Source organism: Trichomonas vaginalis, chromosome V (assembly GCF_026262505.1).
Source record: "Trichomonas vaginalis G3 chromosome V, whole genome shotgun sequence".
Classification (NCBI taxonomy): domain Eukaryota; phylum Parabasalia; order Trichomonadida; family Trichomonadidae; genus Trichomonas; species Trichomonas vaginalis.
Genome location: NC_067207.1, coordinates 3,173,918 through 3,189,708, shown reverse-complemented (window position 1 = coordinate 3,189,708; position 15,791 = coordinate 3,173,918). Strand labels below are relative to the sequence as shown.

Here is a 15,791-nt window from a genome sequence, read left to right as displayed (position 1 = left end):
TTGTTTTAATGGAACCTGTAAAAGATTTGCTATTTCTGTCATGTTTAATTATAAATAAAAAATAAAAATTAATTATAAAAAGTTAATCAAATTTAACACATCCTTTATTTAAATCAACTATTATTTTTCCATGTTCACCTAATTGCTGATATTGTGTGTAAAGTTCATTAATGCTCATTGGTAAATTCACTTGATAAAGCATAACGTTCAACTGTTGACGACTAAAACCACTGAAAATGAAAAGTGTTGATAGATTTGATTTAATGTTTGTGCTTAATGCTTTGAAGTATTGAACAGCCATGAAGAATGAACACTGAATGTGTCGACATTGAGTTAATAACTGATTAAAATATGATTTCTCATTTGTGATTAGTTTTGATTTCACCGCATCATCTAGAAAAATGAGTGAATGCAAAAATTCTCTATCAAAATTTGAAATAGAAAGTGTTTCAAATAATTCATCCCGTTGTTTATCAATAATTTTATCCTCTAATCCTTGCTTCTTGATTGTATTATATAATTCTTTATACATTAAAAAGTTTTTTAAATAATCTTCTGCTTCTTCTTGTGATAAATAAATAATTGGAATTTTGATTAAATGCTTTAAAGATTCAAATGTATCATCTGAAGGTGAACCTGAACGGTTGATATAAATTAACACATGTGAATGGGGGGAAGTGTTAGCAATAATGATAATTTGTTTTAATATCGTTAATGTTTTACCTTTATTTTGTTTACCAATTGCTGCAGTGATTGAATTTAAGTAACATTCAGAATATGGAATTTTCATTAATTTTTCCTTAGATAGAGCATTTCTATTATCACTCAATGCTTCATTAATCATATCATCTACGTATGTATTATATACTCCCGCTAATTCTTCAGAATTTAAATCCATTTAATCAAAAATAAATTTATAATTTTAACATTTCTATTCATCAATATTTCATCATATGAACTTCTATACTGGTGGTGTACCTGTTGGATGATATTTCAAACCTTCATCCGGTGTCCATGTCCAATACGTAGTCCTAGTAAAAAACCTGAGGAGGATTTGTCACCTTTGAACAGTAAGTGTCATTTACACCCTGAATGATTGGATAAGCTTTCACTTGTACTGTAACTTGTGAGTTGAAAGTTTCTAATCCATCAAAGAATATACCCGCTCCATCACGTTGAACTGGAATAGTGCATAAGAATGAAGTTTGGTCTTTCCATGTTCTAGCTAATGGCGTGCCATCATCATCATTCAGTGGTCTAGTTAATGAGTCCTCGTATTCTTCTGTGCATTCATTCACTCCATCTAAATCAGAAGCTTGAAGCATACGTGTAAAGAATATGTCACCCACTGTGGTCATCGCTTGATCGGGGAAGTTTCTGGAATCTATAGTGACCTGAAGACCTCGAAGCATTGGATTTTCTAAAACTGTTCTTTGCATTGCATTCTTCGGAAATGCTAACACAACATCTGTAACATTATGAAGAGCGTATGAGAAATCTGAGCTAATACCTTCAGGAGTGATGCAACCTCCATTTAGTGAACGAACGTCAATATGTTGAGCTGGAATCATGAATGGATCTTCCTTACTGAATAAACGTGGTATTGCTTTAACTGATTCTTCAATTAAACCGTATCCTGGTGTAATACATTTATCCTCTAAAACTTCCATCTTTGTGCATGAAATAATAACATCATCAACTGTTGCGTCAGCAGATGTAGCGGCTAAGCTTGTAATTAATTTGGCAGGAAGTCCGATTTGTTGGAATTTGCGATCATATTTATAAACATGATTCATAATCTTTTCATAATTTTCATCAGTTATCTTTTCATAAACGTAATTTTGTAAATCAGCAACTCTTAACGGGTCAACCTGACAAAATACTAAAGTATCCCTGAAAACATAATATTTAAGAATGATTTCACCAAATGATTTAGGATAATCATCGAACGCCTGAAATGCTAACAAATCATTTACCGGAATAATCATATCAAAAGTGATATCAACTTCTTCATTTGCTTTCTTGAAAACTTCTGAAGGGTCAATATATTTACCACATACTGAGTTATCATATTTTTGAACATTATTATATAACGAATGAACAAACTTTTTAACTTTCCTTTCTGATTTTGGTTTATATGTTGCAAATGCGAAAGATTCACGGCGCAATCCATCTGAAGATAACCGGCATCACCTCTTTCGGTTTCTACTTCTAATTGTTTAAAGCTTTGATTTGATGATTTGTAACCAACGAATAAACGCATACATTTAAAAGCGGCATCACATGTGAAAGCTTTATTTGAAACTAGAGTTGCTTTAACTTTGCGTTTAATATATGTGTCACCTAATTGGTTCACATCATGAGCCGGATTTGTAATTCTTAAATGAGTTTGTTTATCATCAAAATATGGAGCATCAGAGTCATAGCATGAACTTTCAAGTTCTCTATAATATCTTCTTCCGTCATTCTTTGCGAATATTTCATTTATCTTTTCGAATGAATGAAATACATTTCCATTAATTGGTTTAGTGTTTGGCACCAAATAGTTAGTCGTCATTTATTATTAAATAAAAAAATCAAAATTGAAAGATGAAAATGAATTTTTTAATTTTAATGAAATAATCAACTATGGCTGCAGGATTCTTTAAGAAACTGTGGGATAAAGTAAAAAGAGGAGCGCATAAAGTTTGGGAAACAATGAAGAAAGGAGCAAATTGGATATTTAAGAATAAAGAAGCAATTAGTGACGTTGCTGAATCAATAACACCAAAAGCTGCCCCAATAAGAGAAATTTTAAATAAAGGAGAAAAAGTTTATCAAAGACTACAACCAATACTAAGATAAAAATAATATTTATTTATTTTTCCACTATTTACCCCTATTTTATTAAGTATTCCTTCAGCAATTCCACCAATTGCGTTACCTGCTTGTGCTCCCATCGCCGGATTACCTGCTTTAGTACCTAATACTCCACCTATGATAGTTCCTGCCGTTTTCGCTACTGGTGCCAAAAAGTTTGCAACAGGTTTAATAACCTTTTTATAAACCCAACCGCAGCTTTCTTAATTCCATCCCATAATTTTTTAAAGAATCCTGCCGCCATTTCTGATTTAATATTAATTAAAAAATATATTTCATCACTTATATTCTAATTTTTATTTAATGATAAATGAAACCGATTTTAAAAATAAATGAAACAGAGGAGGAAGAAATAAATGAAAGTGAAAATGTTCAACAAAAAATAAACGTTGTTAAACCAATTACTGAAATAAAAATTTTTTCATCTGTTGAAGAATTTAATGACTATTATGCTAATAATAAAAAATTATTTGAAGAATTGACAACATGTAAATTGAATAAAATGTTTAAAGTTGATGGATTCAAAATTTCAAAAATAAAAGGAGTGGTTAGTTTGAAATCTATTCCCCAATCAAGAATCACCTCATTAATGAAAATAGATGATTTAACAAAAAGAATAGAAATTATTGAAGAGCGAATAAATCAAATTATTGATTTCATAAATCATGACTCGTTGAGCCCGGGTCCTTAAAGCCCATCACTGAGTTCAAGGTTATATTCATCAAATATTTCATTATTAAATGCAACTTCTGCTAGTTTATTTATTTTTTCAATACGATCATTTGAAAGTCTATCGTTTAATTTTTTCTGAAGTTTTTCATTTTCTAGTTCTGAAACTTTATTTGGATGATATTTAAACCCGTTAAATTCTTTTTCCTCAGTTTTGATCATTAATTTACAAAGAACTTTTGTGGTTGGAATTCGTTTAAACCATTTATCATTAATATTTGTTATATATTCAATATCTGGAATTAATTCCCAAATTTTTGCATTTTCAATTAATTTATTATCAAATGCAAAAGCAATAGGTTTAATATTAAACTTACCTTTATAATATAAACTTTCTACATAATCATCGAAATAAACATCTACTTGTTTAACATTTTCAAGAATTGGTGAAAGAGCATCCATTAATTGATTGACGGTTACGAATCTTGATCCACTCATTTTCATACAAATTAAAAAAATAAATTATTCAAAAATGTAAGACATGAATTTTTAAAGTTTATTTTTAAAAAATTTTTTTATTTTTTTATTTCATTATGTATGGGTTGAGTGTAAATGTCTTACAATTTTGAAAATTTTTTAAATCTTGATTTATTCAAAAACGTAAGAATAAAAACCGTAAGAATCATACATTTTTTACTTCATATGTTAAAAAAAATGATACAAAATCGCTCGATATTGTATGAATTCTTACGTTTACAAAAAAAGTCACAAAACCCTCAACATATACTACTATTTTATTCAATTTACATGTTGTCAATTCTTCAAATAATTTTTTATTATTAGCATAATAGTCATTAAATTCTTCAATAGATGAAAAAATTTTTATTTCAGTAATTGGTTTAACAACATTTATTTTTTGTTGAACATTTTCACTTTCATTTATTTCTTCCTCCTCTGTTTCATTTATTTTTAAAATCGGTTTCATTTATCATTAAATAAAAATTAGAATATAAGTGATAAATATATTTTTTTAATTAATATTAAATCAGAAATGGCGCAGGATTCTTTAAAAAATTATGGGATGGAATTAAGAAAGCTGCGGGTTGGGTTCATAAAAAGATTATTAAACCCATTGCAAACTTTTTGGCACCAGTAGCGAAAACGGCAGGAACTATCATAGGAGTATTAGGTACTAAAGCAGGTAATCCGGCAATGGGAGCACAAGCAGGTAACGCAATTGGTGGAATTGCTGAAGGAATACTTAATAAAATAGGAGGTAGATAGTGGAAAAATAAATTATTTTAAAATTATTTTTACTTAGTATCGGTTGTAGTCTTTGATAAACTTTTTCTCCTTTATTTAAAACTTCTCTTATTGGGGCAGCTTTTGGTGTTAATTGATTCAGCAACGTCACTAATTGCTTCTTATTTCTTAAATATCCAATTTGCACCCTTCTTCAATGTTTCCCAAACTTTACTCGCTCCTCTTTTTACTTTATCCCATAATTTTTTAAATATACCTGCAGCCATAGTTGATTATTTCATTAAAATTAAAAATTCATTTTCATCTTTTAATTTTTGATTTTTTATTTATTAAATAAATGACGACTAACTATTTGGTGCCAAACACTAAACCGATTAATGGAAATGTGTTTCATTCATTCGAAAAGATAAATGAAATATTCGCAAAGAATGACGGTAGAAGATATAGGGTGTCCAAAAGGTGTGTTTAGCACAAACCTGAATACTGCGAATAGAAATAAACAAGTTACATATATATAAAGTTTATTTAAATATAATCACCATTGATTCAATCACGCGTTCGCAGCGATCGATCCAGGCTTGAAAGACACGCTTTAAATCATCATGAGAAAATTGCTCAAATTCTCTCTTACAAAATTTTCAAGATCATCTGACTCGCGAATTCGCGTCCTTCAGCTCTCTTTTTTAGCGTGCCGAATAAATAAAGTCAGAGGGTGCAATATCAGGTGAATAAATTGGGTTTGGAACAACTTTGACATTGTTTTCCACAAGTAATTCATTACCTTATGACTTTTGTGAACTCTTGAATTATCAAAATGAATTGCAAACTTTGTTTTTGTTGTTTTGGATTTCTCAAACTCATCAGAATTGATAATTTGAGTAAGAACATTGTCAATTAGATACTGAGCATTCATCGTATTAGGTTTTTGAAGAATATCAATTGCGATGATGCCATTCACGCCCCAAAAAACCGACAACATCATCATTGGTGTGTCAATTTTTTTCTTCGGGAATGTTTGCGGATTTTCATCCTTCGGGATCCACATGATTTTGGCTTCTGTTGCATATTGAAACCAAGACTCGTCCCTGTTACTAAAAAGCGAAACTTCTTGGATTTGATACGCACCCAATATAGAGAGGAGCTCTTTCGAAGATTGGACTCTAGATTTTTTTTTGAACTGAATTAAGGTTGTGCGGAACCCAACGTGTATACGCTAGTTTGTAGTTCAAATAATTGTGCAGATAATAACTGACTGTTGTACGTGGTATATTTGTCATCTCCTCTATCCTTCTGAGTGATGCTCTTGGTCTTCATCTAGCGCTTGAAGAATTGCTTTGATTTTTCTTTGATCCGGCGATTTTTTGTCAATTTTTATGATGGGCGCCTTTTTGTTCATGAAGTGATACATCCTAACATGTACGTTACAGTGGAATAGCTAGGAGCATCCATACGAAGCAATTTACCAATGTCTCGTAGATTTTTTTACAGTCTTTTGCATTTTTTTGCAAGAGCGAGGATGTTTTCTTTATGATTCATTAAAAAAATGAAAAAAAATCCCGCCAAAATTTCCCGCGAAACCGCCTCTTGTCTCAAAATTCATTTTATATACCGGCATGGCGCCAAAATACAACATACTCATCATATACATATATTCATATTTTTTATTATATATTTATAATCAGCATATATCTCCTTTAATAGTCTCATATAGAGCGCTGTGCTAAACGCACCTTTGGACACCCTATATTATAGAGAACTTGAAAGTTCATGCTATGACTCTGATGCTCCATATTTTGATGATAAACAAACTCATTTAAGAATTACAAATCCGGCTCATGATGTGAACCAATTAGGTGACACATATATTAAACGCAAAGTTAAAGCAACTCTAGTTTCAAATAAAGCTTTCACATGTGATGCCGCTTTTAAATGCATGCGTTTATTCGTTGGTTACAAATCATCAAATCAAAGCTTTAAACAATTAGAAGTAGAAACTGAAAGAGGTGATGCCGGTTATCTTCAGATGGATTGCGCCCGTGAATCTTTCGCATTTGCAACATATAAACCAAAATCAGAAAGGAAAGTTAAAAAGTTTGTTCATTCGTTATATAATAATGTTCAAAAATATGATAACTCAGTATGTGGTAAATATATTGACCCTTCAGAAGTTTTCAAGAGAGCAAATGAAGAAGTTGATGTCACTTTTGATATGATTATTCCGGTAAATGATTTGTTAGCATTTCAGGCGTTCGATGATTATCCTAAATCATTTGGTGATATCATTCTTAAATATAGGGTGTCCAAAGGTGTGTTTAGCACAAACCTGAATACTGCGAATAGAAATAAACAAGTTACATATATATATAAAGTTTATTTAAATATAATCACCATTGGATTCAATCACGCGTTCGCAGCGATCGATCCAGGCTTGAAAGACACGCTTTAAATCATCATGAGAAAATTGCTCAAATTGCTCTCTTACAAAATTTTCAAGATCATCTGGACTCGCGAATTCGCGTCCTTCAGCTCTCTTTTTTAGCGTGCCGAATAAATAAAAGTCAGAGGGTGCAATATCAGGTGAATAAATTGGGTTTGGAACAACTTTGACATTGTTTTCCACCAAGTAATTCATTACCTTATGACTTTTGTGAACTCTTGAATTATCAAAATGAATTGCAAACTTTTGTTTTTGTTGTTTGGATTTCTCAAACTCATCAGAATTGATAATTTGAGTAAGAACATTGTCAATTAGATACTGAGCATTCATCGTATTAGGTTTTTGAAGAATATCAATTGCGATGATGCCATTCACGCCCCAAAAAACCGACAACATCATCATTGGTGTGTCAATTTTTTTCTTCGGGAATGTTTGCGGATTTTCATCCTTCGGGATCCACATGATTTTGGCTTCTGTTGCATATTGAAACCAAGACTCGTCCCCTGTTACTAAAAAGCGAAACTTCTTGGATTGATACGCACCCAATATAGAGAGGAGCTCTTTCGAAGATTGGACTCTAGATTTTTTTTGAACTGAATTAAGGTTGTGCGGAACCCAACGTGTATACGCTAGTTTGTAGTTCAAATAATTGTGCAGATAATAACTGACTGTTGTACGTGGTATATTTGTCATCTCCTCTATCCTTCTGAGTGATGCTCTTGGGTCTTCATCTAGCGCTTGAAGAATTGCTTTGATTTTTCTTTGATCCGGCGATTTTTTGTCAATTTTTATGATGGGCGCCTTTTTGTTCATGAAGTGATACATCCTAACATGATACGTTACAGTGGAATAGCTAGGAGCATCCATACCGAAGCATTTTACCAATGTCTCGTAGATTTTTTTACAGTCTTTGCATTTTTTTGCAAGAGCGAGGATGTTTTCTTTATGATTCATTAAAAAAATGAAAAAAATCCCGCCAAAATTTCCCGCGAAACCGCCTCTTGTCTCAAAATTCATTTTATATACCGGCATGGCGCCAAAATACAACATACTCATCATATACATATATTCATATTTTTTATTATATATTTATAATCAGCATATATCTCCTTTAATAGTCTCATATAGAGCGCTGTGCTAAACGCACCTTTGGACACCCTATATTATGTTTTCAGGGATACTTTAGTATTTTGTCAGGTTGACCCGTTAAGAGTTGCTGATTTACAAAATTACGTTTATGAAAAGATAACTGATGAAAATTATGAAAAGATTATGAATCATGTTTATAAATATGATCGCAAATTCCAACAAATCGGACTTCCTGCCAAATTAATTACAAGCTTAGCCGCTACATCTGCTGACGCAACAGTTGATGACGTTATTATTTCATGCACAAAGATGGAAGTTTTAGAGGATAAATGCATTACACCAGGATACGGTTTAATTGAAGAATCAGTTAAAGCAATGCCACGTTTATTCAGTAAGGAAGATCCATTCATGATTCCAGCTCAACATATTGACGTTCGTTCACTAAATGGAGCTTGCATCACTCCTGAAGGTATTAGCTCAGATTTCTCATACGCTCTTCATAATGTTACAGATGTTGTGTTAACATTTCCGAAGAATGCAATGCAAAGAACAGTTTTAGAAAATCCAATGCTTCGAGGTCTTCAGGTCACTATAGATTCCAGAAACTTCCCCGATCAAGCGATGACCACAGTGGGCGACATATTCTTTACACGTATGCTTCAAGCTTCTGATTTAGATGGAGTGAATGAATGCACAAAAAAATACGAGGACTCATTAACTAGACCACTGAATGATGATAATGGCACGCCATTAGCTAGAACATGGAAAGACCAAACTTCATTCTTATGCACTATTCCAGTTCAACGTGATGGAGCGGGTATATTCTTTGATGGATTAGAAACTTTCAACTCACAAGTTACAGTACAAGTGAAAGCTTATCCAATCATTCAGGGTGAAAATGACACTTACTGTTCAAAGGTGACAAATCCTCCTCAGGTTTGGTTTACTAGGACTACATATTGGACATGGACACCGGACGAAGGTTTGAAATATCATCCAACAGGTACACCACCACAGTATAGAAGTTCATATGATGAAATATTGATGAATAGAAATGTTTAAAATTATAAATTTATTTTTGATTAAATGGATTTAAATTCTGAAGAATTAGCGGGAGTATATAATACATACGTAGATGATATGATTAATGAAGCATTGAGTGATAATAGAAATGCTCTATCTAAGGAAAAATTAATGAAAATTCCATATTCTGAATGTTACTTAAATTCAATCACTGCAGCAATTGGTAAACAAATAAAGGTAAAACATTAACGATATTAAAACAAATTATCATTATTGCTAACACTTCCCCTATTCACATGCGTTAATTTATATCAACCGTTCAGGTTCACCTTCAGATGATACATTTGAATCTTTAAAGCATTTAATCAAAATTCCAATTATTTATTTATCACAAGAAGAAGCAGAAGATTATTTAAAAAACTTTTTAATGTATAAAGAATTATATAATACAATCAAGAAGCAAGGATTAGAGGATAAAATTATTGATAAACAACGGGATGAATTATTTGAAACACTTTCTATTTCAAATTTTGATAGAGAATTTTTGCATTCACTCATTTTTCTAGATGATGCAGTGAAATCAAAACTAATAACAAATGAGAAATCATATTTTAATCAGTTATTAACTCAATGTCGACACATTCAGTGTTCATTCTTTATGGCTGTTCAATACTTCAAAGCATTAAGCACAAACATTAAATCAGATCTATCAACACTTTTCATTTTCAGTGGGTTTAGTCGTCAACAGTTGAACGTTATGCTTTATCAAGTGAATTTACCAATGAGCATTAATGAACTTTACACACAATATCAGCAATTAGGTGAACATGGAAAAATAATAGTTGATTTAAATAAAGGAAGTGTTAAATTTGATTAACTTTTTATAATTAATTTTTATTTTTTTATTTATAATTAAACATGACAGAAAATGGCAAATCTTCTACAGGTTCCATTAAAACAAGGAACAAACAAAAAGGGTGCATATAATAGAACTATGAAAGTTCCTGATGGAATGAAAGAATTAGTTCATATTGTTGCTGGTCTTCAAAAAGATGTTAAACAAATGAGAAACGTTTTAACATTACCAGAAGCTCAAGCATATGCCAAACGTCATGGTCCAAATTGGGAAGCACACGAAGCAGACATTACGGGTCCAAATGGAAAACCTGATGGTATAAATGAAGTTTTCGTTACTGATGGTCAAGGTAATATTAAAGTCATAAATGGTTATAAATTAACTATATCTGATTATCCTAAACGTAAAGCATATAATGAACGTTATCCTATGCAATTTGATGAAAATGGAAAAGCTGTTAAACAATACATTGGAGAAGGTGAAAATGGTCCAATTAATTCATACCGTGGTAATCCATATTCTTATTTCAATGAAGAATTAAATGCTGTTGAAGAGGGACCGGATGGATTACCACGATATTCTAACCAGTTTGATGGTCAATATGCAAATATTAGACCTGAAATTTCAGCTAAGAAATTCTTTAAAGTTGCTTTATTCGATCCAGTTTTCGCAAATGTTAAAGATGAACTTAAACAGCAATTCCAACCAATTATAGTAGCAAGAATTGCATCAGGTGCTTTATCTCAAGCATTCAAAGATTTAATTAAGAAACCATTATATCAGCAACGTGGTTTAACTTATGATTTAGTTAAGGAATCAGATAAAAGAAAATTTGAGAAATCAGATGATTATAAGAATGCAATTAATGAATATATTAGGTCTATTAATTACGATGAAACAGCTAAAAATCAACTTCATGAACAAATACAGGGAATAATAGTTAGTATACATATCAAGGGTACGGCGGCACTGCGCGCCTCCTTACCCATTATATGTGAATTTGACACTTTACAAAACCGTTAACGTATATTTTACAACACTAACGACTTCACTAACGAATTCACTAATGTTTTCACAAACGACTTCACTAATGTAAAAATAAACGTTCTCACTTACAAAAGTATTGCAACTCCTCCCATTGCTGTGCTTCATATAACAGCTCATAATCTTCTGACTCACTTTCTTCTTCATATAGGTCAAAATCACTGTCAAAATAAATGTATGTAAGTTTTGACAAAGCTAATGAAACACGCTTACCGTTTGTATCGTATGCTTGTATAAACTTTCCATTCTTCATTCCTTCATAAACGCTCAAACTAACTTTACCCTTTCTCCCTCGTATCTGATAGAATGTATTTTCACGAGGAACGAAGAACAAGTTCTTGAACTCATGACCGTTGTAGTTTGTTATCTCAATAGTTTTCGTCATTTATATAAAAATAAAATAAAAAATAAACTTAAAAATTAATGATATCACCACCCTCACACGTATGAAAACATAGCGCAAAAATAAATTTAGGTGAAGTGGTGAGATCTCACCTCTTTTTTCACCCGGTTTTTCACCCTGTTGAATTCATTGCTTTATAACTCTCTTCCTTTATCCAACTCTTCTAGCTTCTTCTTAAGTTCAGCAATGTTGTCCTCATGAAGTTTAATCTTTCTCAAAATTCCTTCTTTATCTAATGGTTGCATTATCTTTCTAAACTGAACTCTACCATCCTTCATAGTATGCATGTAAAAACCTTCTGGAATAGTTCCTGATTTAATGTATTCTACCAAAAACTTTTGTTTCATTGCTTCAGTGACTTTAGTCGTCATTTCAATCAAATAAAAATTTTAATATTAAATAAAAATAACGTTATTTTTTTCAGTAAGGAAACGCAGGAGTTTTACGATTTATTTGAGGAGTAGGTTCTGGTTTAAATGTTGGAGTCGGTTTAGGAGTTGACTTTTGAATAGGAGTTTGTACTTCCATAGGTTCAGGAGTCATTGAAGGTTTTGCTTGTGAAGGCGTTGGTTTTGACGTTGGTTTTGGCGAAGGTGTTGGAGTTTGTTTAACTTCAGCTACTTCAGTATTATTTACAACATTTGCTTTATTTCTTTTCAACATCATAACTGCTCCTGCTGTAGCTAGCAAACCTAGTGGGAGACCATATTTATATAAGGACTTGACCAAATGCTATTTTTGACAGGAGCTGGTGGAACACCTAACCTTGGTGAGACTGCTCTTTGCCATTGTGCAGCTCGTAAGAAATATTCAATAGGTGCTCCATAATCGTTTGGTAAAGTTTGTTTCATAGATGGTGAAGGTTCACGAGAGCTTGATGAAGAACTCATTTATAAGCTTTAAAAATAAACGTTCATCCTTTATTCCTCACTGTCGTCCGTAGCTAAGTTATAGTCATCTAATCTTATTATGGGGATGCCATTAGCACGCACCTGAATGGCAAAGCAACAATCCCTCATAAATCCAATAAGTGGCTTTGGTACATTTTCAGTTGCTAGTTCAATAGGTCCTTTAACAGACAATTTGTATGTTATTGGAGCAGTAGATGTTTGACCTTGCTGGAAGCAAAAGTCCACTTCTGTTGGAAAACCACATAAGAAATGTGTGTTGTCATAGCTATCCCATTTATGTTCCACACTACCATCATCCACCAATGACCTCATAACATCTTCATTAAATCCTATCATATCATTGTTTGTATTGCAAGCGTTCGCAACCATTTCATAAAATACAGGTCCATATGATTTTTCAGGTTCTGCAGGCATATTTCCATAAGCTCCCATGGAAAGCTGAAGATATTTAAACTTAGGGTTCTCAAAATTAACATAATAGTTGTCTTTCTTTCTAAATAGTGCCCAAATACTTTTAACATTAATAGGCGTATAAGCTGCTGTAAATGTTGCACTTGAACTATCTGTATTCTTTGAGAATGAACCGTCCATAGGAATCCAATCCATAACTTTAACAGGAAAACATAAAGCCTCGTTTGTATAATGTTCTACAAGTTCTGTATAAATGTTAGGGTCTAAAGAGAATGACTTTGGATGAATGAAACATTCATTAAAATCCATCTTTGTTCGAAATAGTTGCTGGGTTACAGTTGTAATAGTAACTGTTCCACTAGCTTCTACTGCCTTCGTTATCATAGTGAATGGTTCATTCCATGGAACAAATTTATTTGTCGGTGGATTTGAATCTGAAGCAAATGCAACTTTAAGAGTTGGATTGAAAGCAATGATATCATTTACAGATATAGATGTGCATTGTAAGGCGTCGCTACTGAACTTTACTTTAAGCTGAATGTTTCCTGCAAAAGCTGGAATAAATCGAATAGCTTCTAATGGAAGGAATCTTCTAACAGGAATTCTTAAACGAAGCTTAAAATCAAATGATTTTCCTGCTGTAATTGGACCACTAACAATTTGTCCTGTTCTGCATGTTCCCGAATGACTCCATACATCTTCATGTCGAGTCTTTGAGAAAACATCTACTTTCTTTATTTGTTCGGTAGTTTGTGAGTTTGAAGTTATATATGCTTCTTCTCTTGCGTTGTCTTGAGAATATACGATACGACCATTTGCAAGGATTTGATATCCAGCAACTGCATAGAAAGCGTCATCGAAACCAATCCAAAATCCTGGTGGGTTTGTTTTATTGGAACCTGAACCAATTTCTTTATCTACAATAAATTGACCTTCCATTTTATACGTAATGAATGTATTGTAAAGGTCCAACATATTTTCACCAGGAGGTGAGAGATTGAATGTTACCCATGTGTTATCTTTAGCAGTTCCAGGTTGTGATGGAATCTTTGCGTCAGAATATTTTCTATTAGTGTCACCAATTTGAACTGCATTGTCTATGATATCGAAATATGAGCGAATCTGATGAATATGCTCTGCTGGAGTAAATTCGTTTAACTGTTCGTTCTGCATGTATTTACTTCAGATAAAAATATCTATTTACTTCATTATTCTCACTCTTTTCTTGGAATTCGTGGTGGAAGTTGTTTCTTGACATTTTCAATGAACTGTACATTCTCTTTTGTCTCAACTTCTTTCACTGGCGGGTCAGGATTCTTTGACTCGGTTTTGTTTTTCAATGAAATTCACGAACTTTGCAATAAGCTCTTGGTTCGTTATTGAAAGTACATCTGGCTTCTTTTCTTCTGGTTCTATTGACTTTTCAGTTTGAATAGAAGGTTTTATATGGGCTTCGTGGACTTCACCCTTGCCATACACCTTAATACTGTCGCTTTCTGCATTCGCTAATGGAACCTTTCTTTTTCTTACGTATATTTTACCATCTTTACTCTGACTTACGTAATAGAAAGGATGTTGTATTCCTCTTGCGTCATTTAATATAATAGACTCTCGCTCTGATTTTGACAAGCTCATTTTACATCGGTTAAAGTTTTAATTTTGTTTTTTATCTGCAGTCAAATGACTCAGACAAGCCCTACGGACAAGACCCAAGGGGTCATAGATGTTGAAGCATTGAAGAAAGAAATTCGCGAGCAAATTTTATCCGAACTGAAGGAACAAAAACAAGAACAAAAGCCAGAGAGACCAAAGAGAAAACTTAGTGAAAAACAACTTGCTGCATTAGCTGCTGGAAGACAGAAGAACCCACGTTTGCTGGCGAAGAAAGCTAGAGAAGAAGCTGAAGCAAAAGCTAAAGAAGCTGAAGCAAAGAAAGAGTAAATGGTTTATTTTTATCCGAATTAAATGTATAGACAAATACCTTTATCTGTTGCGTTCAGTAGTGAAAACCCTGACGTCAAAATAAAGGGGAACAGAGTAACGTTTAAGTTTCCAACAGACTGGATTGTGAACATAAATGAAGAGAAGTACATTGGCATAACATCTATGTATATAACACGTGCTTTCAGAAAGGTTGACTTTATACTTCAAGTCGAGATAGAAAATGACGAACAGTCTTTAAGCGCCCAAAACATTCACATATACAAATACTTTAAAGACGATACAACATTGCAACAATGTATGATTTCATTTAATGAAATGTTCGAGAAAAAGTTTAACATTGAAGTACAAACTTTACAGCCTTTACGTGAGTTTCTTGCACAACTGAAAGAAGAAGGTAGTCAGCCACAATTTATAGACTTTCATTATGAATTTAATGAAAATGAAGATGGAACACATGACTAGTCATGTGATTTTATCCCAAGCATATGGGGATTCTAAATTTTTGTCCCTATCGTTATCCCAATTGAATTTTTTTTTGGAATTTAAAATTTTTTTTTCTCCATGTAAACTTAAATTTTAATTTTTACCACTAAAATGCAATATTTCAACAAATTAATGAGTAATAATATTTTAATTTATAATAAATATTATAAATCTCCTCAATTTAATGTAATTATTGTATTAATTTTTGTTGAAAATATAAAATCTTCAAGTAAATGATGTGAATTTAATATTTTTAGAATGTTGTTTAATTGTACTATATTATGCATGTAAAATTTTGTTACAATACATTTTATATGGGATCCCCATTGCCCAATTGAGAGAAAATTGAGAGGTGGGATTGGGCTAGCCCAATTCAAAATATCCCAGGTGGAAATAAAA

General features: G+C 32.2%; 13 protein-coding genes and 1 pseudogene across 14 annotated transcripts, besides 9 other annotated features; 4 read left to right on the top strand and 10 right to left on the bottom strand.

Moving 5' to 3' along the window:
* Positions 1–1,493: part of a mobile genetic element that runs on past the window's edge.
* On the bottom strand, positions 83–844 carry TVAGG3_0270860 (uncharacterized protein; the record flags this gene model as incomplete). The annotated part of the gene is made up of 1 exon (XM_051228622.1): positions 83–844. One exon carries the CDS (start codon positions 842–844, stop codon positions 83–85), a length of 762 nt encoding a protein of 253 aa, XP_051098352.1.
* Positions 1,494–2,628: 1,135 nt separating the features above from the next.
* On the top strand, positions 2,629–2,844 carry TVAGG3_0270840 (uncharacterized protein; the record flags this gene model as incomplete). The annotated part of the gene is made up of 1 exon (XM_051228621.1): positions 2,629–2,844. The coding sequence occupies one exon, from the start codon at positions 2,629–2,631 to the stop codon at positions 2,842–2,844; it is 216 nt and encodes a 71-aa protein (XP_051098351.1).
* Positions 2,845–3,546: 702 nt separating this feature from the next.
* Positions 3,547–3,990, bottom strand: TVAGG3_0270830 (protein of unknown function, DUF4108 family; the record flags this gene model as incomplete). The annotated part of the gene is made up of 1 exon (XM_051228620.1): positions 3,547–3,990. The coding sequence occupies one exon, from the start codon at positions 3,988–3,990 to the stop codon at positions 3,547–3,549; it is 444 nt and encodes a 147-aa protein (XP_051098350.1).
* A 1,245-nt stretch (positions 3,991–5,235) lies between these two features.
* Positions 5,236–5,263: a terminal%2Cinverted (terminal inverted repeat of Mariner transposon ID:TVAGG3_0270810).
* Positions 5,236–6,535: a mobile genetic element.
* Positions 5,236–8,389: a mobile genetic element.
* TVAGG3_0270820 lies at positions 5,399–6,439 on the bottom strand (annotated as a pseudogene). The gene has a single exon. A coding segment is annotated over exon 1 (1,041 nt).
* Positions 6,508–6,535: a terminal%2Cinverted (terminal inverted repeat of Mariner transposon ID:TVAGG3_0270810).
* Positions 6,725–7,047, top strand: TVAGG3_0270800 (uncharacterized protein; the record flags this gene model as incomplete). Its single annotated transcript, XM_051228619.1, has 1 exon — positions 6,725–7,047. A coding segment is annotated over one exon (323 nt), but the record flags the coding sequence as incomplete, so codon positions are not given.
* Positions 7,166–8,293, bottom strand: TVAGG3_0270790 (Mariner transposase; the record flags this gene model as incomplete). The annotated part of the gene is made up of 1 exon (XM_051228618.1): positions 7,166–8,293. The coding sequence occupies one exon, from the start codon at positions 8,291–8,293 to the stop codon at positions 7,166–7,168; it is 1,128 nt and encodes a 375-aa protein (XP_051098348.1).
* Positions 8,362–8,389: a terminal%2Cinverted (terminal inverted repeat of Mariner transposon ID:TVAGG3_0270780).
* Positions 8,390–8,803: 414 nt separating this feature from the next.
* Positions 8,804–10,160: a mobile genetic element.
* A 974-nt stretch (positions 10,161–11,134) lies between these two features.
* Positions 11,135–15,791: part of a mobile genetic element that runs on past the window's edge.
* TVAGG3_0270760 (uncharacterized protein) lies at positions 11,305–11,625 on the bottom strand (the record flags this gene model as incomplete). Its single annotated transcript, XM_051228617.1, has 1 exon — positions 11,305–11,625. The coding sequence occupies one exon, from the start codon at positions 11,623–11,625 to the stop codon at positions 11,305–11,307; it is 321 nt and encodes a 106-aa protein (XP_051098347.1).
* Positions 11,626–11,777: a terminal%2Cinverted (terminal inverted repeat of Maverick-1B transposon ID:TVAGG3_0270550).
* On the bottom strand, positions 11,778–12,014 carry TVAGG3_0270750 (uncharacterized protein; the record flags this gene model as incomplete). The annotated part of the gene is made up of 1 exon (XM_051228616.1): positions 11,778–12,014. One exon carries the CDS (start codon positions 12,012–12,014, stop codon positions 11,778–11,780), a length of 237 nt encoding a protein of 78 aa, XP_051098346.1.
* TVAGG3_0270740 (kinase C-related family) lies at positions 12,064–12,306 on the bottom strand (the record flags this gene model as incomplete). The annotated part of the gene is made up of 1 exon (XM_051228615.1): positions 12,064–12,306. One exon carries the CDS (start codon positions 12,304–12,306, stop codon positions 12,064–12,066), a length of 243 nt encoding a protein of 80 aa, XP_051098345.1.
* Positions 12,336–12,533, bottom strand: TVAGG3_0270730 (uncharacterized protein; the record flags this gene model as incomplete). The annotated part of the gene is made up of 1 exon (XM_051228614.1): positions 12,336–12,533. The coding sequence occupies one exon, from the start codon at positions 12,531–12,533 to the stop codon at positions 12,336–12,338; it is 198 nt and encodes a 65-aa protein (XP_051098344.1).
* TVAGG3_0270720 (uncharacterized protein) lies at positions 12,564–13,160 on the bottom strand (the record flags this gene model as incomplete). Its single annotated transcript, XM_051228613.1, has 1 exon — positions 12,564–13,160. The coding sequence occupies one exon, from the start codon at positions 13,158–13,160 to the stop codon at positions 12,564–12,566; it is 597 nt and encodes a 198-aa protein (XP_051098343.1).
* TVAGG3_0270710 (uncharacterized protein) lies at positions 13,655–14,138 on the bottom strand (the record flags this gene model as incomplete). The annotated part of the gene is made up of 1 exon (XM_051228612.1): positions 13,655–14,138. A coding segment is annotated over one exon (484 nt), but the record flags the coding sequence as incomplete, so codon positions are not given.
* Positions 14,646–14,906, top strand: TVAGG3_0270700 (uncharacterized protein; the record flags this gene model as incomplete). The annotated part of the gene is made up of 1 exon (XM_001288226.1): positions 14,646–14,906. The coding sequence occupies one exon, from the start codon at positions 14,646–14,648 to the stop codon at positions 14,904–14,906; it is 261 nt and encodes an 86-aa protein (XP_001288227.1).
* TVAGG3_0270690 (uncharacterized protein) lies at positions 14,931–15,371 on the top strand (the record flags this gene model as incomplete). Its single annotated transcript, XM_001288225.1, has 1 exon — positions 14,931–15,371. The coding sequence occupies one exon, from the start codon at positions 14,931–14,933 to the stop codon at positions 15,369–15,371; it is 441 nt and encodes a 146-aa protein (XP_001288226.1).